This window comes from Lepisma saccharinum, chromosome 10 (assembly GCF_977018435.1).
Source record: "Lepisma saccharinum chromosome 10, izLepSacc3.1, whole genome shotgun sequence".
In the NCBI taxonomy this organism is placed as follows: domain Eukaryota; kingdom Metazoa; phylum Arthropoda; class Insecta; order Zygentoma; family Lepismatidae; genus Lepisma; species Lepisma saccharinum.
In genome coordinates, this window is record NC_139238.1 from 86,500,828 (window position 1) to 86,526,813 (window position 25,986).

General features: G+C 38.1%; 2 protein-coding genes across 3 annotated transcripts in view; one reads left to right on the plus strand and one right to left on the minus strand.

Moving 5' to 3' along the window:
* Positions 1-25,986, minus strand: part of LOC145994415 (uncharacterized) — a 124,005-nt gene that overhangs the window by 89,463 nt on the left and 8,556 nt on the right. The gene's annotated exons all lie outside the window — the stretch shown is intronic.
* LOC145994414 (uncharacterized) overlaps positions 1-25,986 on the plus strand; it is a 96,324-nt gene that overhangs the window by 57,753 nt on the left and 12,585 nt on the right. For both annotated transcript variants that reach the window (XM_083130540.1, XM_083130541.1), the window contains exon 4: positions 24,929-25,086. In XM_083130540.1, the coding sequence (XP_082986666.1) occupies positions 24,929-25,086 (158 nt within the window). The remainder of the gene's footprint in view (positions 1-24,928; positions 25,087-25,986) is intronic.

Sequence of the window (25,986 nt, forward strand, 5' to 3'; positions counted from 1 at the left end):
TGGGGGCATTTCACCCCGGAAATTTTCATGTTTATTAAAATTTAAAGGGTTGATGGTGTCATTTTTACCTCCTGTGATTTTCTGATTTTACTAAATGTAACAGTTATTTGGAAAATAGTCCAGGACTTTCGATACCCCCTCCCCCTAGGCTGTAAGTCGCTTCACCTTTTTGGCCCTAACTTGAGAACAACCCCACGGTTGTAATTTAGGTTTGGAGGCTGCACGAGTGACGCTCCCCTTTCAGTGACTTTGATTTCTCACCAGCATTGGCGAGAAAGGATTTCCTCTTATCGCTGATGGATCTCAAACGAAACCCCATCTTTTCAAGTGGTTGCCAGCTTGACCTGCAAGTGTCAGTAGAACCTCTTCTCTTCGCAACCCGGTATGATTGACTCCAGAGCCCGCCGGTGCTTCAGAAACACTGCTTTAGAATACACTTAAAGGACTTATAACTTAATTCATGCAATGGCCACTAGAGTGCAGCTACTTCCAGACTCTGCAGTGCCTCTGGTGGTGATCTGCAAGAACTACCCGGATAGATTCCTTCGGCTTAGATATTTTTCGCATTTGGTTTATCAAATTTCTGATTAATTATTACGTTTTTTCACAGAAAACTACATAATGTCTACACTTATACCCGGCAACCTTATTTACCAATACATATACCTTCAGTTCACCAGAATAAAGTCTTCTGGAGTTTTATCTGCAAGATGTGCTGATGTAGCAATTAGCACAGTTAATGAATACAAAAAAGGGCCAATGTGGGGAATAATTCCGTAAAAGCTGAATTTTGGTCAGTTGTTAGCTATATCTCCGTAACCAATAGTCGTAGAGAGGAAATTTTTTAAAGTCTTAAACCTCATTAGATGGGCTGCAAAAAGGATTCTGTTTAAGTTTTCGATAATGTTGATGGTTTTGCCGTAATTTAAAAAATAATCTTCAAAAAGTGAATTTTTTCTAGTACTTTCTGAAGTTTTTCCTTTGAAACTTTTGAACAAATTAAATGACAAAAAATTGTTTGGAATTAAAGTTGTAGCCTAATTTATAAGCTTTAAAATGATATCAGTTGTAATATATTTTAATGAAAGATTCGCCATAAAATGTGTCTCTAAATGGAGGACATCGAAAAAAGTGTCTCTATCACAGTCCGGCGGTTAATTCCGGAATCATTGACTTCTCGATAAAAGCATGAGACTTGGTAGAATCAATTGTTATACCACTTAAGACATGTTCAGTCGAGTAGACAATCGCCATCTGCGTGCTGATGGCCACCATCTTGAAAAGAGTCCACCATATTGGATATTTTTGAAATTCTGGATTTTTCAGAAATTCTCCAAATAGTGTATTCTTTCATATTTCAGAAAATCTATTTTTGAAAAATTGAAATAGTGGTTTTGTAGAAAAACTCACGATAATAATTTATGTGAATAACTCCGAGTTATATTATAAATAGAATAATTCAATTTAATGGGTATGTTTTGGAATTAGAAAGTATCTTTATGTAGATAATTTAGGTTTGACATTCCTATGTTATTATTAACTAACTTTTTCTCCTAATGTTGTGGGAAATATTAATGAAAGTTGTATTAGTGTTAAGATTGTGATTATAAACCCTAATATATGTTTAATAGAAAAATAAGGATGAAATGGATTTTATCTAGATTACTATTAATAGAAAGAGGATTATTGGATCCGGTTTGATGTAAAAAAAGTAAATGAACTATTGATATTGCTCTTAAAATACTATTACTTTTTGTATTTATAAATTTACCTCAAATAACACTTTAAAAAGAAATACAAAATATATATAACCCAATTTGATTTCTGAAGATATGAATGAAAGAAAAACACATTTTCATTGTAACTGATGAATGATACGAAAATAGTGAAAATTATTTAGAAAATATTTTGCTATGAATTTTTCAGAAGTTCATTTTCCTTCTTTGATCAGATCTCAAAATCGTATCCTTCACATTCGCATAATATAGTGGAGGCAAGATTTTCCATTCAACACTTGGAACGTCCAGTTCACTGTTGGCGCGTATTTTATGATTTCTCTCTAGTTATCACCAGCAAATAATTACATACATTGTCAGCCATTGACGTATCCAAGGACCTCTGTCGCTTTGTACTCCTCCGTCAGAAATCAGCAGAGCTGGGTTGAGAACAAAGGCACTTACAAAGATACCAACCCTATGGCTATAAGTGCTGGAGGTTCTTTCATGATACACAAATTCTATTATTCTAACATCCTCATGTTGACAAAAGAGGATCACAATATCCAATTCTAACCATGTCGAAACGAGTAAAAACTATTGGGGTATTTTCCAATAACTACGCATTTCCGGATGGCCTTAAGCTCAAAACACATTTCTCTTCATAAACTTTTATCCTCTCGCATAATATCTATGAAACAAAGTCAAAATTAACAAAAAAAAATGCCTGTAGTATTGTAGGGATGTGAAACTTGGTCATTTACATTAAAAGAGGAACATAAATTAAGAGTACTTGAAGAAAAAGTCCTTAGAAAAATATTTGGACCTAAAAGGGATGAGGAGACAGGTGAGTGGAGATTGTTATAACTGTATAATTTGTATTCATATCCAGATAGGTATTATTAGAATAATTAAATCAAGAAGACTTAGGTGGGCAGGCCATGCGGCACGAATGGGAGAGGAAAGAGGAGTTCACAGGATTCTTGTTGGGAAACCTGATGGTAAGAGACCTATAGGAATGCCAAGACGAAGATGGAGGGATGCCGTTGAGATGGACCTACAGAAAATCAGCCAGGATGGAAAAGATTGGATTGATTTTGCCCAGGATAGGGACAGATGGAAGGCTTGTGTTGCTGCAGCCATAAATCTTCGGGTTTAGAAATGCTAGGAAGTGAGTGAGTTACTTAAGCTGAGTACCTTTCAGCCTTCAAGATGTGATGAAGTAAGAACTTGCAAGTAAATAAACCACCTGTTGCTAACATGTTATGAACTGGATGAGTTGATAGCAATGAGTGGATACTCAAACTTCAACCCATTCACGTGATGTAACAGCACTGCTGTTTTTCTTTCTTAATGACTAAATAAGTCGTAATGATGTGACTGACATGGGTTTGACGTCACTCAAAAAACCGTAAATCTTCTGAAAACACTACAGTTTCAACTTTTGCATATTGATATTGAATATACGTACAGTACATATACATGTATTCAAAATATCGAACTGGGTTCAGTGGTTTCCGGCTAGCCACAACTATATGAAGACGATAAGAGAGTCGTCTTGTTGGGAGGTTCCACCTTGAAATGACTACCTTCAAATGCATGGCGGTGTTCTTACTGGAGGAGCCTACATATAAACTCTGGAGCAAACCAAAATTCCTTCTTGTTTGGTACAAGGGATTGATTTAGTAAAGCTAGACATGTGAGGAAAACATCACATGCCCATCAGACTACAACGTATGTACTCTACAAACTGCATAAGATGTTTACCTTGTCATTTGGAAAACTAGTGCATGCAAGAAACTAAAAAAGCCCAAAACTCTCAGTGTAACAACTTAAATTGTGAGAGAACTTCACATTGTTCACCTGGGAAAGAGCCTTCATGAAATAAACTTCTTTTTATACATCAAAACTTTGTGCAATCTGCAGTGGGTTTTTCACGGTCAAGACCATTACAACAAGCACAGAGTACTATACTCTGTCTCGGGAATCTACCGAGCAAGCGAACGAAAGTGAGTCTCTGCCCAAGAGGGGCGCGAACAATGAAATTTGCGAGGAAACTGGATTGCGTGGGCGGGCAAAAGGGACTGCAGTTACCAGCTGTTTGCATCAGCGTGTACTGCTTTGCTCGCTTTCTCCCCTTCTTTTCCGTTATGCGCGGGATTGCTCCAGAGATTCCCAGGATAGAGTATAGGTGTTTGGTGTTGAATGGAAAATCTTGCCTGTATTATATTATCCAAATGTGAAGTATTTGAATTGAAGACCTGATCAAGAAGGGAACCGATGTAATGAGAAAATTCATTACAAAATATTTTGTAAAACAAATTTCGGTATTTTCGTATCATCAATTACAGTTAATGCTTTTTTTCTTTCAAATAAAACAATTTAATAGAATTTCAATTACTTCTACTTTCAGAAATCAAATTTGGTTGTACATAAATTAAATTTCCTCTTAAAAATGTTATTTAAGGTAAATTTATAAATACAAAAAATAGTATTTTAAGGGTTCAGTTCATCTAAGTCTTCTAACAAACATTTCATAACGTTACCAAATATACAATACTATTGTATGGTTCGAGAATTATTAAGACTTTTAACTCGGAGTTATTCACATAAAGTATTAGTGAGTTTTTCTAGAAAACCACTATTTCTATTTATTGATATATTATGAAAGTTTACACTATTTGGAGCATATCTGAAAAATCCTGAGATATAGCATATCAAAAATATCCAATATGGCGGACTCTTTTCAAGATGGCGGCCATCAGCACGCAGATGGCGATTGGCTACTCGACTGAACGTGGTATAACAATTGATTCTACCAAGTCTCATGCCTTTATCGAAAAGTCAATGATTCCGGACTTAAACGCCGGACTGTGATAAGACATAAGAGACACATTTTATGGCGCATCCTTCATTAAAATATATTACAACTGATATCATTTTAAAGCTTATAAATTAGGCTACAACTTTAATTCGAAACAATTTTTTGTCATTTAATTTGTTCAAAAGTTACAAAGCAAAAACCTCAGAAAGTACTAGAAAAAAATCACTTTTTGAAGATTATTTTTTAAATTACGGCAAAACCATCAACATTATCGAAAAAGTAAACAGAATCTTATTTGTAGTCCATCTAATCAGGATTAAGACTAAAGAAAGATTACCTCCCTACGACAATTGGTTCCAGAGATATAGATCAATATCTGCGAGTCTGCGAAATTGATCTTTGGGGGGACGCTGGAGGGGAAATACCGCGAGGAGGGGGAGGGACTTTTGGGATTTTGCGCTACTAGTAGTGTTCTAAGATCTGACCAAAATTGAGCTTTTACGGAATTATTCCCGACATAAATCTTTATTGACTGGGCTATATATACATACAAAGCGCTTGCCGATCTCCGTGACGGAGTGGTTAATGTATCGCGTCACGACGCCAGGGGTCCAGGGTTGGAATCCCGGCTTGGGCAGGGGGTATGCCTTCATCAATTTTATCGTATCATCACTCATCTTCAACTTCGCGATTAACTAAAAGTTGCAGAAATGTGAAGTAAAATTAACCAAATCAATCAACACAGAGCTTGAAGTGGAAAATATTAGCCGGGGGACGTTGGTGGTCAAGCATTGGGGTTAGCTGGGAGGATTCTCCTATTGTTTAACACAGAGAGAATGAGACAGCCGAGAGAGATGCTTTTCGAAAATTTTGCTTGCTGGAGGGATACCCCCCCCCCGCACCCCCCTCACTTCGAGCACTACTTAGTCTCTTGTATGTGTATATAATCGATGGTTTGCAACTTTAGTATCACGTGCGGTGCAATATTGTACGTATATTAACTTTTGGATTTGTGAGATTTTTGTGTAAGCCTGTCGTCCCTCGGACCCCCTTCTAAAATGTTTCTCGCGTCGCTACTATGTCGCTTTAAAGTTTAAGGCTTCACTAAATATTCTAATTTGCAAATGATAGGTGTTTGTGTGTGTGCGAGCGCGTACGTTAGACCTTTACTGTCGTACGAAACATTTTTAATATTATTTTTTTAAACAATATATCCCATACGAAAGTACTTATTACACGTTGCTTCTCAATTTTATTTACAAATAATTATACATAATACTGTCCTCCAGCGGAACACATGTCTAGCTTGAGTGAACGAATCTAAACGCCACGAGAAATTGAGGCAGAATAATGATTTCTTAATTTTACAAGGACTTTCGCGCTTTACCGCAAATCGGCGACACGCCGGACAATTTCGATTTGCTTGGATGGAACCGGAAAGTGCAAAGGTTCATTTTGTGGCTAGCTGCATAGGCCCGATTTTGAGTATTGATTGAAACATGACGATGACGATCTCTCCGTTGAAGGTTCCTGGCTCGAATCCCGACCTGGACATGAGCGTTGGTTTTCCAAGTGTCCGTTCATCAATTTCAACCAATCGTCATTCTCCCTCTTTGTCGCAATCAACCAAAATATCCGCAAAAAAGTAACACAAAATTCACGTAATTTTGCACGCAATTACATAGCTACCGCTCACCACTCACGAAACTTTAATTTTCATACCTTGGTCATATGCTCCATGCCTTAATTGTTCCTGAAACGTTGTTGTAAAATTTTGCTTTCGAGTACCGTAATGTTGGATCATCTGACGCATGCAATTCAAGGGCGAAGAAAACAGGTACACCTTGAAATTTCGTCACGCAGTGGCATGGTTCAAATTCTATAACGCACTTGTATCATACCAGTTGATAAAGTGCATAAATTCTTACTTGGTAGTTGCGAATTATGTATAGTTTCTGCGACTGTACTCTAAGTACAGATAATCCACTTAAGCTTACCGCTTTGTTGTTTATTCTTAGTACTAACTCAATCAACTCGCCAGTAAAGGGCAAAGTATATCGAGGTGAAGGTTGTCCAGTTACCCATCAGCTTTACTAGCACCATCTGGCGAGGTTTTCGCGAACTACGAAAGCGGCTATTTACTGTCAAACTTTTCGGGCTTTAGAGAATATCGTTCATTTGTTTGCTGTAAGCTTTACATCGGAGCGCGGTGCAGTGTTCTTTCAAACACTATTTTAACCGACGTGACTAGTTTCTCGATTTAAAAATACACAATAGAAAAGTGTATCTTGTGACTTTTTAGATAATATTGTAAGTCGTTGAGAAGCTCGAACGGGCTAAATAGCGTATGTTCATACACAAAGAGCTCTAAACTTAGTGTATTTTGTGTTATTTACAGCTGCCGTAGATTAACAATACAATTTTCATTGTATACTGTTTTATGTTCTTTTCTGGTTATGGATATTCAACGCCAGGTGTCGTAATCGAAGAAACTCCATAAATAATCCAGTAAATATGGTTTTCATCCCCAAGTTACCCCTCAAAATATTTTGGTTAATACGTAATAATTCATTTTATTTTAATACAATAGCCTGTTAAACTGTCCATATTTATTAATGGTTCAAATTTTCGAAATAACGGAAAGCTAGCAATCTCAAGTGTCATAATTATATAAATATGTATTTAAACAGTGTTTGCGGTTGGATAATTTCAATATAACACAAAGTCTTACACAACTTAAGATCGAAAATTACAGAACCCTAGCTAGAAATTCCCAAGGTCGGGACGAGAATATAATAAGGTGCTTCCTTCAAAGAACTCACCCCCCCCCCGGCTTGGGCTAATTACATTTTTTTAGTAATCCATAGCAATAATTACATGGATTTCATCTTAAGTGAAAATTTCACTTGCTAAAGCAAACTTACCCTGCAACAATAAGTTAGAAATGCGAATTTGACACTATTTATTTTCCAGTTTTATCGAGTAATGTGCAAGGCGTTACTATGAAGTACACAGTTAGTACAACTATTGCAGCATAGCCTACAGGGAATCAATAATAGAATAATATTGCTAATAGAACCATATCATCAAACTGACTCACCTGCTTTAAATTAAGCAGTATACCGACACTAAACATTATGTTTTAAGAAATTAAATTATTAATAAATATCGAGAATATTGTTTATATCTTGCAGGTACCGCATAATTCTTCACAGTTGGCTCATGAAAATGCCACACACACGCTTTTGCAACGCAGGCTTGCAAGAATATTAATTTAATGGGATGTCAATACTTTCATAGGATCCCTCGATATTACTCTTTTCCAGCTTCTCTTTTCCCCATGGTCGGCGCCGAAACGTGCGCATACCATATCGCTAAATATAGTCCCCAAATATAATGTTCGAACCCTAAAGAAATCCCTTGACAATCTAAGATTTTACACTTTATTAAGAGCTCCATATATCCTCGCCTCAAATTTAATATTCAATCCTCCAACCTAGATATTACTCCTTCCAAAATAAAAAAAACATCCAAACCAGATTTTTCGCTACAATCTCAGACGTAATATTACCCCCACTAACTAAAATTCCCACGATAATCTAAGATTTAACACTGATATTCAATAGTCAGATATTGCCCCCTTCCCCAACGTTTAATCCTCAATCCCCCCCCCCAGCAGAATCCACGTGTCGATTTAAGACCCAATGTGTAAGAGTTTGATATCCCCACTTCCTTAACAATAATATTACCCGTTACAATTTCCTTGGCAGTCTAGAATTTGCTATTTATGTAACAGCAATGGATAGTTAATAACGTAATTCAACTTGTGCCAAATGCTGTACTGTTTTACATCAAATCCCCCCCCCCAAAAAAAATAAGTTGCTTGGACATAACGAGAGTCCACAAACCCACCTGTGGGCATCGCTACCTCAAAATACTTCATTTTCTTCATCTAATGGATTAAATATGGTGTACCTAAGGTGTAAACGTCTTTACATTTATTTTGGAAATAATATATAAATGTTGAATTTTATATTACATTAAGGAAAAATCCCCCCCCCCCAAAATTTTGATGGCGCAATCTGCGCCACACTCCCCCCCTCCAGTGGGCACCTTTGTATTAGAATAAATCAATCAAAAAGACAGATATGCAGGCCATGTGGCACGAATGGGAGAGGAAAGAAGAGCTTACAGGATTATTATTATTTGGAAACCTGATGGTAAGAGACCTGTAGGAAGGCCAAGACGAAGATGGAGGGATAACGTTGAGATGGACCTAAAGGAAATCGGTAAGGATGGAAAAGATTGGATTGACCTTGCCAAGGATAGGGACAGATGGAAGGCTTGTGTTGCTGCAGCCATAAACCTTCGGGTTTAAGAAGGCTAAGAGTTAGTTAGTGTGCATGATAATTATTATTATTATGCGCTATGCCCTCTCCAATAATTTAGTGTCAACACATGCAGGCCCGCAGCCAGAATTTTATTTCGGGGCTGTGGGAGCTCATCCTTATATCAGCACGTGCGTCGCCAGAAATATTTGTAGAGGGGGTCAGACCATAGATAAAACTTGATTAGTACAAATAATAATGACTAATAATTATTTTTATTTTACATAATAACTATTATAAGTTATTAAAAATATACCAATTTGAATCCAAATTTATTGTTATTACATAAAATGGAAAGATTTTGCTACTCGATCCACCGTATCAGTAAATATCTAACACAATTGTTGTCCATTATTTTTCTTATATTTTGTACAGTTATTGTACTGAAAATCATAGTTATTGTATTTTGCTATTAACTTTTACAAAATCATTAAAAAGGGCCTCCCCGATGGCGCAGTGGTAGCGTCGTTGCCTTGTAATCAAGATGTCCCGGGTTCGATACCAGGCGGAGGCACATAGTGGTTCGGGTAGGTCCAGTCTCGATTAGCCTTACTGTGCACAAAGTGGACTTAAAACGCCAAATCAAACCGAAACCAAACCAAAATCATTAAAAAAAGGCTTTAACATTTAGTGGTAAAATTTACTCATAAAGTTTACATTCTGTGACCTCTCACAAAGAAAGCTACAAGTTTTGGAAGTTGTGGATATAAACTGCTTCCTCTATTATACACTAAACTTATTTCTATGTAATGCAGTTTTTACTGTGGTTATAACTTTATTTCTGTTATTAAGAATAAAAATAACATTTAAATTAGATATTGTAGGATTTCGGGGGGCTTCAGCCCCCTTAGCCCCCCCTAGCTACGTGCCTGAACACATGCTCTCTTTGTTTTAAGCAGACATTTTCCGCCAGTCACAGCACCAGAATATATCGCCACCTCTACCCCTAATTTCTTCTCATACTTTTGCTGGCACGAATATAAAAGAGGCAATACTTTAATATAGAATAACTTAAATTGTATCATTTCAATGCCAGGCAGTGATGTGCGTCTACGCGTAAACAACGATAGTCTACATTCTACACGTACTCTATTTTAGACACGTATTTTACGTAATCTATGTAAAGAACATGGCGAAAGGTGATAACTTAGCAAAGGGTGCCGTGGAATTAGGAGAAAATTATACTGCGTATCAGTTGTTGATGTGTGAGAAGAACTTTTCATACTCTTTCTTCCAAATTCGAACAATTTCTCACCTAGGAAGAAACCTAATATAGGAAATATTCTAGTGTTTTATGGGAAGAAAACCACTCTTGCCTCACGACTGCCATCTGTTGTTTTTTTTGCATACTATTTATCTTCTTCCATAGTTAATAATAGAAGAGAAGAGAAATTTTGTTGTAAATAGAATTCTTTTCATTTCGTTAGGAACCAATATAGTTGAATATGTCACTTTCCTTTCATGAAACCCTTGAAAATTAATTTTAATGCACTTTAGATTGTGTAAGTAGTCTATGTAAACTACAACCCAATGTAATCTACGCGTAGATTACGTGTAGACAACGCATGTAGACGTAAACTTATAGTCTACTGCACATCACTGATGCCAGGTTACTTAATTCAGTCATCGGAAGTTTCAGCATGTGCAAGTGAGTATTGTATTGATGTAGAACCAATATGACGATGAAGATGATTACATGGAAATGTTTATAGTGTGAGGAACTCCCAAGAACATGTCAGGACTCGAACTTAGAACCGTGGTTGGCGCTACTACTATAAAAAATATAGATACTCGAGTTTGGACTACAATTAGAAATTAACCACTGGACCTAGATAAAAGCGAGAGTTACGTGAAAATTTAGTTCATTCAATTCTTCGTTAATCTATGCTAACCAAAATTTTCTTTGACCATGTCTTCGATTTTTTATCGTCGTGAGAACAAAAAAACCCACCGCAAACAATTTCATCTTTAAGACTTTAGGAACCTTTTCTGGAGCGGGTCCCATCTCCAGGAAGGTATTAACTTGGGGAAAGCCCAGGCACCTACAGACCTGTTGGGTGAGAATGAGTCAAGGCAAGAACTTAATACATTTTTCCATGCTCCACAAAAATAGGCAATAGTTAGGTTGGATAGTTCAAATTACTAACCGATCTTTAACTACGCACTGGTAATAGACTGGAGAGTTCATGGGAAGTAACTGACGAATTACTTCCTCCCAGCAGTTCATCTATTATATAGTTTAAAACACTGCGCATGCGCAAGCACAATGGATTCATTCACTTCAAAATTACCCCATAACCCACTTCACAAAATCATTCATATTCCATTTCGAGAAAAATCATTCACTTAATGATCGATTAATAATTTGTATTATTTTCTATGACAATCGATTGTGTTTCGATTATTGAACTTCGGTGTACAGCCTACAGAATGCGAAGCATATGTTGTTCTGTACTGATTTCAATTTACTAAATTTATTTTCATTATGTCGTAGAAGCATGCCGCAGTTCGTGTTAGTATTTTTTTTGTCGCTAGCTGTACCAGTTGATTAAATATATGAATATGAAATTCTACGGCTTTACTTTAAGCAGGGACAAAATTCTTTTAAGCACTGCTTTGTCAATCAATCCATTTAATCTTGTTATTCATGGACTCAACTCGCCAATAAAAACAAAGTACATTGAGGTGAAGGTTGGCCAGTTGTCATTCGGCTTTACTGGCACCATCTAGCGAGCACTTTACGACCTACGAATTGCAACACGAATCGGAGAAAAGAATTGACTTCAAGCCGGGCATATTAAACAGTGACCCACAAAATAATTGAAGTTATTTCGGATCCGTATGGCATCGCCTTGGAAATTTGTTAAAATTGAAAACATGACGCTGTTCTGGTAAAAAATATGATTGCTTATGTTATCAACATAACTTCTCAACAATGAATTTTAACACAATGGAAAAGTAAGGCTTTTATTTTGAGTAAAAAAACTGGGTCAAATCATGAGCATAGCGACGGAGTATCAAACAGATTAGTCGAACACATTCTTAGAAATTGGCATCAATCAATTGAAATTATTAATAAAATTATGAATAAATAAAAGTAAATATAAAAATTACATTGAAATGTATCCAAACAGAATAGCAAAAGGAAAATATGAGTTAGTTCGATAAATTGAGTGTAATAACCGTAAGAACGTCTCGTTTCAATATTCTGCACTGAATCCAACCAAGGAATAAATAGTTTCATGAGTTTTTCGGAAGTCAAAAAATTTGTGTCGTTCAAGGTATACTTAATAACTAACATAATAACGCATTGGCAATAAAATAATTCATTATTAATTCAAAACTAATGTTATTTTTACTATTCAAGACCAGACAGCCCCTACAAAAATTTCTGTCGACACCTATGGTTACATTCGAATAGGCAATCCTTACTTGACAGACAAGTAATTTTATGCAAAAATATGACCGAACCTTTCAAATTAAGTGTAAAGCTGAAAATTGGTGGAAAATTTACTTGGAATCTCCGCGAATAACAAGGGCCTCAAGGTCGTGTGCTTCCCTTTTTGTAATAATCTTGGTTTTGATAGGTCACACGGTTACAGAGTTATTTATTTGGTTACAGAGTTATTTAAACGTAAATAAAGTTTAAAAAATGTAATTTGCAGGTTAATTGATTGGTTTGGTCTATTTTACTTCGCTTTTCTGCCACTCATGGCTATTCGCGACGATGAGGATATGCAATGATATGAAGAAAATGACACTCAGAAAGTTCGGGATTGCTGGCGTCGTAGCGCGCTGTGCTAACCATCAGCATTTATTTTGTTCAGAATTCGTTGCTGAATTTTCTTCTTTTATGCAGCTGACTTACAATTTGAGTTGTTCTTAGTGACAACAAGAAAGAAAAGTGAAATTGATTTGCAAAATCGCGGACTTTGTTTTCTCACCGAGACAACCTTCATGAACAAGGTTAACAAGTTTTACGGCTCGTAAACAGCATTTATCCATTCGCTACGTGTTTCGGATGCCACAGTCAGCATGTCTCGTTGTTGATGTCGTGCGACCCATAGTAAATATCGTAACACGCCAAATCAGTTAAATGGACCGTACGGGCAAAAAAGTGCGAAATAGTTTTATGCAGGTTGTTAAAAGTTCCAGGAATCCTTAAATTCTAATGGGTTCTATTGGGTTTCGCTGCAGGATCGGAACCATTTCTTTCGCCAAATTTAAATTCTGTCAAAGTTGCGTATTGTTTCATTGAAAAAAGGTCCCTGGACCGTATTTAAATTCATCCCGAGAAAAAGTTCCTGGACCGAATATAAATTGATCTGGAAAATAGGTTCCTGGAAGGAATTGAAATACTTTACCGATAAAAAATATTATTTACGGTCCAGAACCCATTTATGCTTACTGATTTTCTCTCCTGGACCGGAATGGAATTTATTTAAAATTCCTGGTTTTATGACGTCGTCAATGGAATGTAACATTGACTGAGAAATGAAGAATTATAATTGTAACTATGCAAGTTTGTCATACGTCCAATTTATGCACAGGCACGCTCATCGGGACTGAACCTACAGTGGGATCCGAACCACTATGTGCCTCCACAGGGTATGGAACCATGAACCCCCTTGATTGCAAGGCGACGACGTTACCGGTACGCCACTGGGGAGGCCCTTAATAAATTTCGTGGCAAATATGTACGTGCCTTTCTTTTAAAGGAAGGTCAGTGAGACACTAAGAGAACTTACTTTCTGAATACCCTTTTACACTTAGTCTATACTCTGTCCCGGGAATGTGTGGAGGAAGGCTGCACGTAAGGGGAGAAAACTAAGGGGCGGAGAGAAGCGGTACAGCTAACAGCTGGTAGCTACCTCCGCATTTTCCCCTCCATGCACTCACTTACCCTCTCACGCGTTCATTGGTCGAGCCCTCTCGAGTCACTACTTGCGCAGAGACTTGCTTTCGTTCGCTCGCTCCAGAGACTCCTGGGACAGAGTGTACATGCTATCCGTGCTCCAGTTCTTTAACCCCTTTCTGCCTAATCCGGATATGGGTTTAAGGTCACGGAGTACCTTTAGTCTCCGGCAACAAAGTCGTTTTCGAAAATTCCTCTCCCTTCGATAAACCAATAAAATTTTCAAAATTCAATATACTTATCACAACTGCTTAGAACTTCTTCTTTCGTTGTTGTCTACAGAGTGTCCTAGATGTCCCCGTACACCTACTTCCATGCATCCTGTTCCGACCGTATTGGCCGGTATTTGGTTACTTGAGATATTTCGCTTCTCGTGGTTGGCAACCTTGCTCTGAACATGGAACGCTTGAATTCGTACATCAGGGGCGCGTCACGTATGTGATCGCTCAGCTACTTGACGGCCAAATAGGCGTTGCTCACTTGTTCACTTGATCGCTGAGCGAACTTGAACCTTGCTCGCCACAGGTTTCAGCCACAGAATATAACGTTTTTGTGTTTCAATGTCGTGAGCCAAAGTGAAGAAGAGGAAAACTGTATGATGACGGCGTGGTGGCGACCAATGAGGAAGGAAATATTTATGATGAACGGCTTGAGATGTAGCGTATTTAGAGTTTGGTTTGAGTTGGTGTTTTAAGTCCACTTTATGCACAGTAATGCTAATCGGTAATGGACCTACAGTTTAAAATGGAATCCGAACCACTTGTGCCTCCACCGGGTATCGAACCCGGGACCCCTTGATTACAAGGCAATGACGCTACCACTGCGCCAGTAGCGTATTTAGAGAGGAAGTTCAAGTAACAGAAGGTGATGTAATATTCCAGTTTTTGTAATTGTATTAAAATAAAACATGTTTATTCGAAAGTAAAAAAATATTAAATACACACTCTGTAGTTTTGGAAAGTTCGACACTTTTGTTCACATCAACTATTCTATTTCCATAATTAACAGCTTTTTCAAACACCGAAATCTTGTCCACTCGACGCAGCCACATTCATCACAGATTATTCAAAGGCACTGATATTTTGGATCAATGAGCACACGGCTTCAAGTAAATGATCTGTCTGCTGAACGAGTGGAAAATCTTGCTCAGCGAGCGTCGCTCAGATACTTGACGGGCCGCTGTTGTTGCGCAATGGCTGATGCGAGCGGTCACAGTTACAGTGCTGAGGACAATGACGGCGCCAGCCTGAAATAAGTGGGGGGCTACAAATTTCGGAGTCAAATTCTCGGCGGGTTAGCTAATGCCGAGTAAAAGGTATTTGCTCAATACGATTTCTGCGGTATAATTTTACGAGTGACATATTTTGCAGTTCATTCCAAAGATATATCACTGAGATGATGCATTTTCCCCCATCATATACTAGGAGACAAATACGTACAGTCTCTGACACTTCTGGGTTGTAACAATCCCATTAAATGTCAATGGAATCGTTACAACCCAGAAGTACAGCGCCTTGAATAACGTAGTGTGGAAAACGGCATGGTTCTGGGTTCTCTGGCTGGTTCCACTCGAAAATGATACCGCTAGAGGCGCTGGTGTTGGAGCCGGTGCTTGGTATTCGTCTGCTTACAATGGAAGTAAATGGAGTTTTCGCTGCAACGTCTGATTCTTTTACATGAAGCATTTCTTTGAATGTGATAATTGCTATGATATTTGGTACAGTGGTCGCGAAGATATTAACGAACATTCTAGACAGTCGACCACGTCCTGTTATCGTCATACTTTCGTTAATAATACGGGAGAAAAAATACGCGTGGAATGTTCTTGGCAACTAAATTTTTGTGTATGAATTAGGTTCATAATTATTATCATCATCATCATTTCTTTTAAAGATATACACACTGAAGCATTTGTATTTTTGATATTTACTGTCTCTTTTCTTCCGCTTTAAACTAATCGCGGCGATGATGATACTGATGATTCAATGAAACGACAAGGGGAACCCCACAAAACTTTCTTAGTGCCATCGACATGAGTATAAGGAAACTTTCAAACCAATGTGACAAGCGACACGGGATGTTCGCACTGTCACACTAGTGACACACACTTCCAGACTGTAAAATAGCATTCATTGCACATGAGGGTCGAAACAGCAAACGACACGTTCATATGTCGTATTCGCATGCTACTTGTTTTTTCGGTCGGAAAAGCTCCTTAAAGAAAGGGTGCTCAGACCGCAGCGACGCGCTAGAGGGGGAGTTCCCAACTAAGTGACAAGCGACAGCCTTGAAGCGGCACTTCAGTCTATTAGCAAGCGTTTGCTGCTAATTGTGCGAACACCAGATCTAGGCGACACGATAAGCCACACGTGTCGCTTTGTCGCTTGGGTGTCGCTCAAACTGGGCCATTTCCTCAATAGCTTGCAACGTGTTGCCGTGGTTTGTTGTTCGCGCATGCACGATGCAATGAGTGTCTTGCTTTAGGGATATTGCGCACCAAAGCGGCACGCGACACTTATCGCTTGAGGATTTCACCAACCGAACGCTGGCCTGTGCTGCCCGTCATGCCTTTACAATGTGAAATGTTGCTCTTGATTGGCTCGTTTCCAAGCGACATGTGTCGCGTCTCGCTTCGGTATGAAAGTTGCCTTGGACCGAAGGACCCGTGCAGTCAGAGCTTGTGCCCCTACGGTTCGAAAGGCTGCATTGATTACGAACTGCTCGCTTCCAAGCGACACTTGTGGTTTGTCGCCTCGGTATGAAATATCTCTCAGGATACTATTTATATTCTAATATTATAGAAAAATAAAACTCTAGTACACAATCCAACACCTGACGTCCGGAATCACTTTGCGATGTTTCTTATTGTGTTACACATGCTATTTATTTATTAATTTTATTTTACTTTTCTTTCCAAATTAATGTAATTTAGTGACTGCAAATCACTCCACAAATATAACTGTTTACATCAATTCATTTACCGCCTTTCTAGACAAACAAATCTACACAATATATTCCAAAAACGAACTAAGCCGCATTACTTGCATAACAAAATTAGCACCTGGTCCGATCGCACTGCCGTCTATGTTTGTCATCCCTCTGGGGAACTAGTTTGTTGGGTCGTTTTCCACACTACGTTATTCAAGGCGCTGTACCAGGAGTGTCCGTGACTGTACATTGACATAGAAGCAATGAATGTATTTGCAGCTCTTGAACTGGGCATTTTGATTAGTGAAAATAACTGCTGAATTTCAGAATATATTATGCATAAATACTGATCAGAATTGGATCAATAGTTTTAAATGTGTTTCTCCTGCACAGAATCAAGTTTGGCCACTATGATGACACTTCAGAAATTATTTTCTAACCTCACAAATTATAATTAATGAACATGTAGGGCTAGGAGTGCGAGCAATAAATTTGTCCAAGCGTACACCGTATTGCAATAATTAGTTGAATGGATTTGTATAAAGGTCCACTATATACACAGAGGGTAATCGGCACAATAGCTACAGTTTCTACTGGAATCCGAACCACTTAATGGAATATTACCTCCACCGAAGATTGAACCCGCGACCCTTGAAATGAAGTTTTATCGCTAGACTATCTGTGCTGGGAGCCCAATTTTAATCTTTCCAATAATGAAACCAGAGCGAACATCATGTCATTCTCATTTGAGGAACAAACACACAGAAAAAAAGCCATAACGCATTTTTAGATTTTGAACGTCGTCCTACATATACAAATTCATTTGTCACACCTGTTAGACCTATTCAGAAGTATAATGGTACGATTTATAGAGGCTGATAATTGTACACATTTAGCTGTAATGCCAACAATCAAAGAACAATATCACAGCCACTGAATACGTCCACCTACCAGGCAGGCAGTAGATTTCGCAGAAAGATTGGCGACTCATGCTGGCCAATTACTTAGTATCAAATGATCAGTGACCACTGTTAACCAGGTATATCTGCAGCTGCCCCTCCTCTTCATTTTAGAACACATCATAATAAAATTGCCTTGCGATCTAACCGAACTAGAAAATGCAGCTGATCATTGTACTTGCCTCAATGAAAGTTTGAGAATGGAAATCATAAATTTCTGCTTTTCAAGTTTTCGGTCGAAATCCGTCTGCCATCCTACAAAAATCTAGGGGATACAGGGGGGCTGGGACCAACTTTGGGGGCTACAGGCCCCCTCTAGCTCCCTCCCCTGTAGCGCCGTCCCTGGCTGAGGAACGGCTAGTGACGTGTGTGTTGGTGCACGGATGAATGCAATATTACGAACGTAATGTAAAGTTCCCAAGTACGTTACAATATAAATAAATAGATGCATATGTTGTAATAAATAAACATGCCATATCTAAGCGTAACATGTACAGTCACGGACACTGCTGGGTTGTAACGACCTTATTGAGGAAGCACTGAAGCAAGCCATCCATGTCTGACCACCAAGCGCCTTGTGACTAGACAACCCAACCAGCATTGCAATTCTGCGGCTTGTATACCAGTCACGGGTATACAACTATGTAAATTGAGTTGTGATGCCAAAGAGAAATACGAGATGAAGATTGTCGATCGTAATGTCTCGTGTTCTCGACATGGAATAATACTCGGTCCACGTTACGTTCCATTATTTAATGTTGTTTGGAAACGAACCTGACGGACTGGGTTTATATTTTCACTCCTTGCATTACAGTAAATTCCATATTTTACAATTATATTAATGCTTTGAACGAAAATAACACCCACAAAAACATCGAACCCACATGCACACCACTTCTCACACACGCACGTGAAAACAACCACACAAAGCTAAGTTTTAACTTCCAAGTGAATGTCCAAATAACAGTAAATGGAGAAGCACGATGTGCGAAACATGGGATTTTTCACAGAAAGAATGCGTCTATTTTTGACATACGTGGTTTCTATTAATAGACAATGAAACAATTATGGGAGAAATTAACATGCATTTTCGTCTTCAGGTGTTGAGGAAGGAAACAGACTGACTGGAAAAAAGAAAACATGGTGCTATTGAGAGAGTGTTGGTTAGCGTACAGAGCTTTTATCAGTGAGGTCTAGGTTCGATCCCCACCAAGGACATTTTTCTTATTCTTTTCTATTAGTGAAGAAGTATGTAATATTGTTTTCTAGGCATTTTGACGAAAGAATACACATCAAATTTGTTCATTTAATCTGTATTTTCATTCTTCTAATAAGTTCTCTATCACAAGGGGATATAGAGATTCTCTATGTAGGCGATGGATATCTTCTCAATGGTTCCGTAGCTACGATTCTCCAGTCCCTTCCACCCACTTATCTTATTTATTTACTTCATTCATATCAACTCACGAAATACCATGAATATAACGAAAACACACATATAGTTAGAACAAGAAACACAGCTCGCGTCGAAGGTTCCAGACTCGAGTTCTGGCTTTTTTGCGAGGGTGATTATTCTTGTGTGTCTGTTTATCATCTTTGTCAAAAAAATATTCCTCATTATTGCCGTGATTAACCTAGGGAGAGACCAAATCGACTGAAATAACAAAAGTACAGAAAATGCAAGACACATCTGCCTAGGCATGTTATACCTTGGGAATTAGCAATCTGAAAATTAACTTGCGTTTCAGTGGACTACTTGCGAAAGAGTTTGATGTTGTCTCGTTTGGAGTGCTGGTTATCGTGTCGGACTGGCATGCGGGCAACCCCAGTTCGAGCCCAGCGGAAGATTTTTTTTTTTGTCTAATTTCATCCAACCTTATTTATAAAACTGAGGTTTCTGCAAAACGTTTTGAATTGCATGCCACTTCGTATGTTGGTAATCTGAAAGCAGCAAAGATGAAAATTTGATGTTCCGAAGCGACGATGTATTTGTTGTGTTGCAAAAACGCAGTTATTTATTAGCGAAAAACATGCAGCCACGTGATCATTGAGAACGCTTCCTAGTTGTCAGTGCTAGCATGGCAATAGCTACAGTCTGTCAACACACACCAACTTTCACGTTTTCCGTAAAATGATTACCTTTCCACGTTTCAAATTCATGAGTGCTGTCTAAAGCAATACTTTGATACTTGCGTTTGCATGTTTGAATCTAAAGTAATACGAAACTTTTTTTTCCCAGCAAATGACATTGAAACCATTAATAACTGTTTGCAATGTGATATTGATATCATATATGGAAAGAATAAAAATGGAGAATTTCGCTTAAAACAACTTATAAAAAGGGAGCGGAAGTTCTTGAAATGTCATCTTTTTTCTGACATCTCGGACAGGATGCCCATTAAATATACACAATATTACACTTCGTCTAGAACCCAAAAAAGGTAATTTTAAAGTGCATTTTTTTGCATTTGTTGCCATTTGTCAGGTTTTAGGTCATTTTCCCCGATTTTCGGGATTTTCCCATCATTTTTGCAATATTCGGTATATTGTTTCATCATATTTTGTCACTTCTTTGCTTTTGGTAATATACTTGAATCATTTCACCAAGGTGAATATATGCCTATCTCGCAGGATTGCAATTTACGAGCAAAAAAAACTGAACTGGTGACAGTCTTTGTTGTGCCGGGGGAAACCACCAGGTGCACGTCTGGGGCAAACTCAGATTTAAGATTAGATAAGGAGAGGCTGGAAATACCATAGCTACACCCTGTTTCCATTGGAAATCCTCGTTGAATATTTTAATTGAATGTGCATGTGCTATCATTTGGTGCCTTTTTTTTAAAGCAAGATTGCATTTTGTTTAATTTCATTTTCATTTCAATTTTTAACCTGAAACTAACAAATTTAATGGTCATTTTTTGCATTTTTACGTCATTTTTTTCCATTTTTTAGGATATTCTATAGGTCATATACCTATATTTTTTAGGTCATCAACTTCCGCTCCCTACTTATAAATATATTAAATTATGTGGATACCTGATGTGAAACGTACGATGCACGATCAGAGAGCCTGAATGTTGCATTGAAAATTGCAGAGAACAATGACTGACTTATGAACAGTGAAAGGTTTTTCCATGCTCCAATGGGATTTTATTTATAACTATAAATAAACAAGGGAGAAGGACACAGGTTGGTATGATGAACTAAATTGTAATCTAAAAGTTTTAATTGAAGAAACAAAACACGTTCGCGGTCGTACGTTTCACATCAGGTATCCACATAATTTAATATATTTATACGTTGTTTTAAGCGAAATTCTCAATTTATATTCTTTCCATATATGATATCAATATCACATTGCAAACAGTTATTAATGGTTTCAATGTCATTTGCTGGGACAAAAAATTTCGTATTACTTTAGATTCGAACATGCAAACGCAAGTATCAAAGTATTGCTTTAGACAGCACTCATGATTTTGAAACGTGCTAGCACTGACAACTAGGAAGCGTTCTCAATGATCACGTGGCTGCATGTTTTTCGCTAATAAATAACTGCGTTTTTGCAACACATACACAAATACATCGTCGCTTCGGAACATCAAATTTTCATCTTTGCTGCTTTCAGATTACCAACATACGAAGTAGCATGCAATTCAAAACGTTTTGCAGAAACTCAGTTTTATAAATAAGGTTGGATGAAATTAGACAAAAAAAAAAAATCTTCCGCTGGGCTCGAACTGGGGTTGCCCGCATGCCAGTCCGACACGATAACCAGCACTCCAAACGAGACAACACCAAACTCTTTCGCAAGTAGTCGACTGAAACGCAAGTTAATTTTCAGATTGTTAATTCCAAAGGTATAACATGCCTAGGCAGATGTGTCTTGCATTTTCTGTACTTTTGTTATTTCAGTCGATTTGGTCTCTCCCTAGGTTAATCACGGCAATAATGAGGAATATTTTTTTGACAAAGATGATAAACAGACACACAAGAATAATCACCCTCGCAAAAAAGCCAGAACTCGAGTCTGGAACCTTCGACGCGAGCTGTGTTTCTTGTTCTAACTATATGTGTGTTTTCGTTATATTCATGGTATTTCGTGAGTTGATATGAATGAAGTAAATAAATAAGATAAGTGGGTGGAAGGGACTGGAGAATCGTAGCTACGGAACCATTGAGAAGATATCCATCGCCTACATAGAGAATCTCTATATCCCCTTGTGATAGAGAACTTATTAGAAGAATGAAAATACAGATTAAATGAACAAATTTGATGTGTATTCTTTCGTCAAAATGCCTAGAAAACAATATTACATACTTCTTCACTAATAGAAAAGAATAAGAAAAATGTCCTTGGTGGGGATCGAACCTAGACCTCACTGATAAAAGCTCTGTACGCTAACCAACACTCTCTCAATAGCACCATGTTTTCTTTTTTCCAGTCAGTCTGTTTCCTTCCTCAACACCTGAAGACGAAAATGCATGTTAATTTCTCCCATAATTGTTTCATTGTCTATTAATAGAAACCACGTATGTCAAAAATAGACGCATTCTTTCTGTGAAAAATCCCATGTTTCGCACATCGTGCTTCTCCATTTACTGTTATTTGGACATTCACTTGGAAGTTAAAACTTAGCTTTGTGTGGTTGTTTTCACGTGCGTGTGTGAGAAGTGGTGTGCATGTGGGTTCGATGTTTTTGTGGGTGTTATTTTCGTTCAAAGCATTAATATAATTGTAAAATATGGAATTTACTGTAATGCAAGGAGTGAAAATATAAACCCAGTCCGTCAGGTTCGTTTCCAAACAACATTAAATAATGGAACGTAACGTGGACCGAGTATTATTCCATGTCGAGAACACGAGACATTACGATCGACAATCTTCATCTCGTATTTCTCTTTGGCATCACAACTCAATTTACATAGATGTATACCCGTGACTGGTATACAAGCCGCAGAATTGCAATGCTGGTTGGGTTGTCTAGTCACAAGGCGCTTGGTGGTCAGACATGGATGGCTTGCTTCAGTGCTTCCTCAATAAGGTCGTTACAACCCAGCACTGTCCGTGACTGTACTATGTTTGATGGGTTAAAATACAATTTTTAGGTGTGTCAACACTTGGGTTACGTTACACCCGTCAAATTACACGGGATCTAGATCCTTACCGTAACTGAAATTAACACTTTGTTTGTAAGGACTAAAAACTCCTTGCCGAAATTAAAAGCTGAGGCTGCAAGGGACACTCGGCTCATACAAGGGCAAAACACAGGACAAACACAGCCATACAGAGGATTATCCTGGCTGTAGGTCCAGACGCCAGAGCCTCGTTGCCCTGCAACATTGCAATTACCGGGGTTGCTACGTGGAAGGAAGTTTGATTTTTAGGTGACTTCTCCAAAGGTCACCCCTTACACCCCAATATGTACTGTGTAATACAAGGTGATTCATTATGTAGTTTACAACTTCAATAATTTGTAATTATTTATTGGAACCACATACAGACTTGGTTTATATGTCATTATGCAGCAAAACACTTCCAGTTTTTTATTAGAAATCTGATATGGTTCAATGTGTGCACCGTTGGTCATCCTGGACACACCCCAACGAAAGTCGATTTCCTGCCAAACATTAACCAGCATTTCAGGGGTAACATTAGTGATGGCTGTTGTGATGCGATCTTGATGTTCATGAAGATTATGAGGTAGGGGAGGGGTGTACACCCTATCTTTCACAACCCCCCACAAAAAAAGTCGAGTGGAGTGTTTCTTCGAACCAAAACACGCACTTAGCTCTTTCCGCACCAGTGAAAGCCATTTTCAACGATAGACCGGTGGCGCTGCATGTGATCAACTCCGCAACTACACACTACGTGAGTCAAAACTTGAAGTGTTTTGCTGCATAATGACATATAAACCAAGTCTGTATGTGGTTCCAATAAATAATTATACTTTATTGAAGTTGTAAACTACATAAAGAATCACCCTGTATAATCTATGGGGGAAGGGGACCTCTCGGACACACTACAAAATTTAGCCACAATACGGAGATATTAATCTATTGGGTTGATGCATAAGTTCGTAGCGTTTGTGTTTGGTATGGCAACACTGCGGTGTTAGGAGTTTGTTTAATGTTCATCAATTGGAGTGGCATTGTTGTGCTTGTGAATACGCATTGAATTTTACAGATTTGAAGAAAGAGGGTGTTATTTATGGGCTAACGAACAATAAGTGTCCATTGGGGGGAAACATTTCCGGCATATTTTTTTCTGAGTTTAACATAGGGGAGAGGCAGCGGAGGCGGCTCGGAACATTTGTCCCTTCTACGGGAGAATGCATTTGCATTTTTGACTTAGGCGTTTCTCCACGTTCAGGAAGACCATCGGGCTTTAATGAAGACAGTTTAAAAGCTTTAATCCACGAGGATCCACGTCAGTCGACTCGAGAATTAGCAAATGTGATGAACGGTGACCATTGAACCATCGGCCGACATTTGCATTCCATGGGTAATATTCAGGATACCGCACGCTTTAAATGAACACAACCAAATCAGCGAGTAGACCAGGAAGACACCATCAAGTGCTGCGACACGATAATGCACACCCACACTCTGCTAACATGGCAAGAGCTGCTCTCCAGGAGCTTGGTTGGGTAGTTATTCCACATCCTCCTTCCTCCCCCCTATCTTGCGCCCTCGGATTGCTACCTATTCAGCTCTCAATCCATCAATCTTCAAGGAAGCTCCTTTGGTGACGAAAATGCTCTTCAAACATGGCTTCACGACGCTTTTAAACCCGGAATCAGCTGATTTCTTCAGGCGTTGAATTGAAGCGACTATCCCAGTGTTGGTAGACAATGAAGGAATTTTTTTTACTATTTAACTTATGTCTTTTGTTAATCTAAAATTAGTATCATATAAAAATACTTTTGGCACTGTGAAAAAAACGTTACGAACTTATGCATCAACCCATAGTGTAGAATAACTCCTATGCTACTGGCAACACTGCAGCCAGGTCACTTTGTTAGAAGGGGAAGTAGAAAGAAGAAGTTGCCCTTCAGCCCCTCTCCTCGGATAAGTCAATATAACCCGAGCCGAACCTATAATCCCATTTAAAGAATATAGTTAATAAAAACAAACCAATTCTGTGTAATATTGTGCAGAGAATTAAATATTAACAAATTCATTTCTTGAATCTCTTACAGGTGTACTTCAGCAACTTCCTAGCCCATTTTATGTGCCTGAACATGAAGGGGGAGAGCTGGGCGTCGGTGGGCGACATCTCCCTCCTCATAGAATTCCAAATCAAGAAGAGGGACAGGTTCAACGTCGTTCTCAAACAGGCCAGTGTCGAGAACATTAGGTACGTGTCACAGTGAATCTTTCTTCTTTCCAGATTCTGTTTGGTTATTGTTGGATCTGTCAGAGGCGCAACTACATTTTTTGTCCGGGAGGGGGGCAAGTACTAGGAGGATAAACGTGCCAATAATAATAATGACAGTATTATTATTATTATTATTGGCATATTTCGTTATATTTTTTCAACACGTTCAATTTCAGATTAGCTAATAATGGAAATCAAGCACACAAACTGTATTTTTGAAACACAAAAATGACGAATGTAATTACTTTTCTACATATGGCATGTATAACTTTCATGTAGAACATAAGTTTTACACTTAAGCAACATGGAGCGACGTAAAATAAGAAAATATCTATGGAACATGTTAACACTAAATTGCGCATGTATTCAATGTTTTTTCTCGTACACACACACACACACACACACACACACACACACACACACACACACACACACACACACACATATATATATATATATATATATATATATATATTATTTAAATACATTGCATAATCAATTCATCCACCTCATAACAAACCAACAGCATCAATGATATAAATTGCCTCACGTCTGTGCTTCTTTTCCTCGAAACAATTGTTCATACATTTGAAACAAAACTTTTTGAGCAGCAACAGTCTGAAGTATATATTGTGTCTTACCTCTCTCTCTCTCTAGTAATTTACAATGCATTACAGAAAATAATCATATTGCGAGCGAAGCAAGCAAGCAAATTTTTAGCTCCAATTTTTACAAACTGAAAACAATATTGATTTAATACGGCGTAAATAATTTCACGCAGCGTCATGGCATTCTCTATTTTACAACTTTTTTCATTTTGATCGTTCGGTGCCCAGATCCGGCTCCTGCTACCCCCTAGCAACAGCTCTGAACTTGATG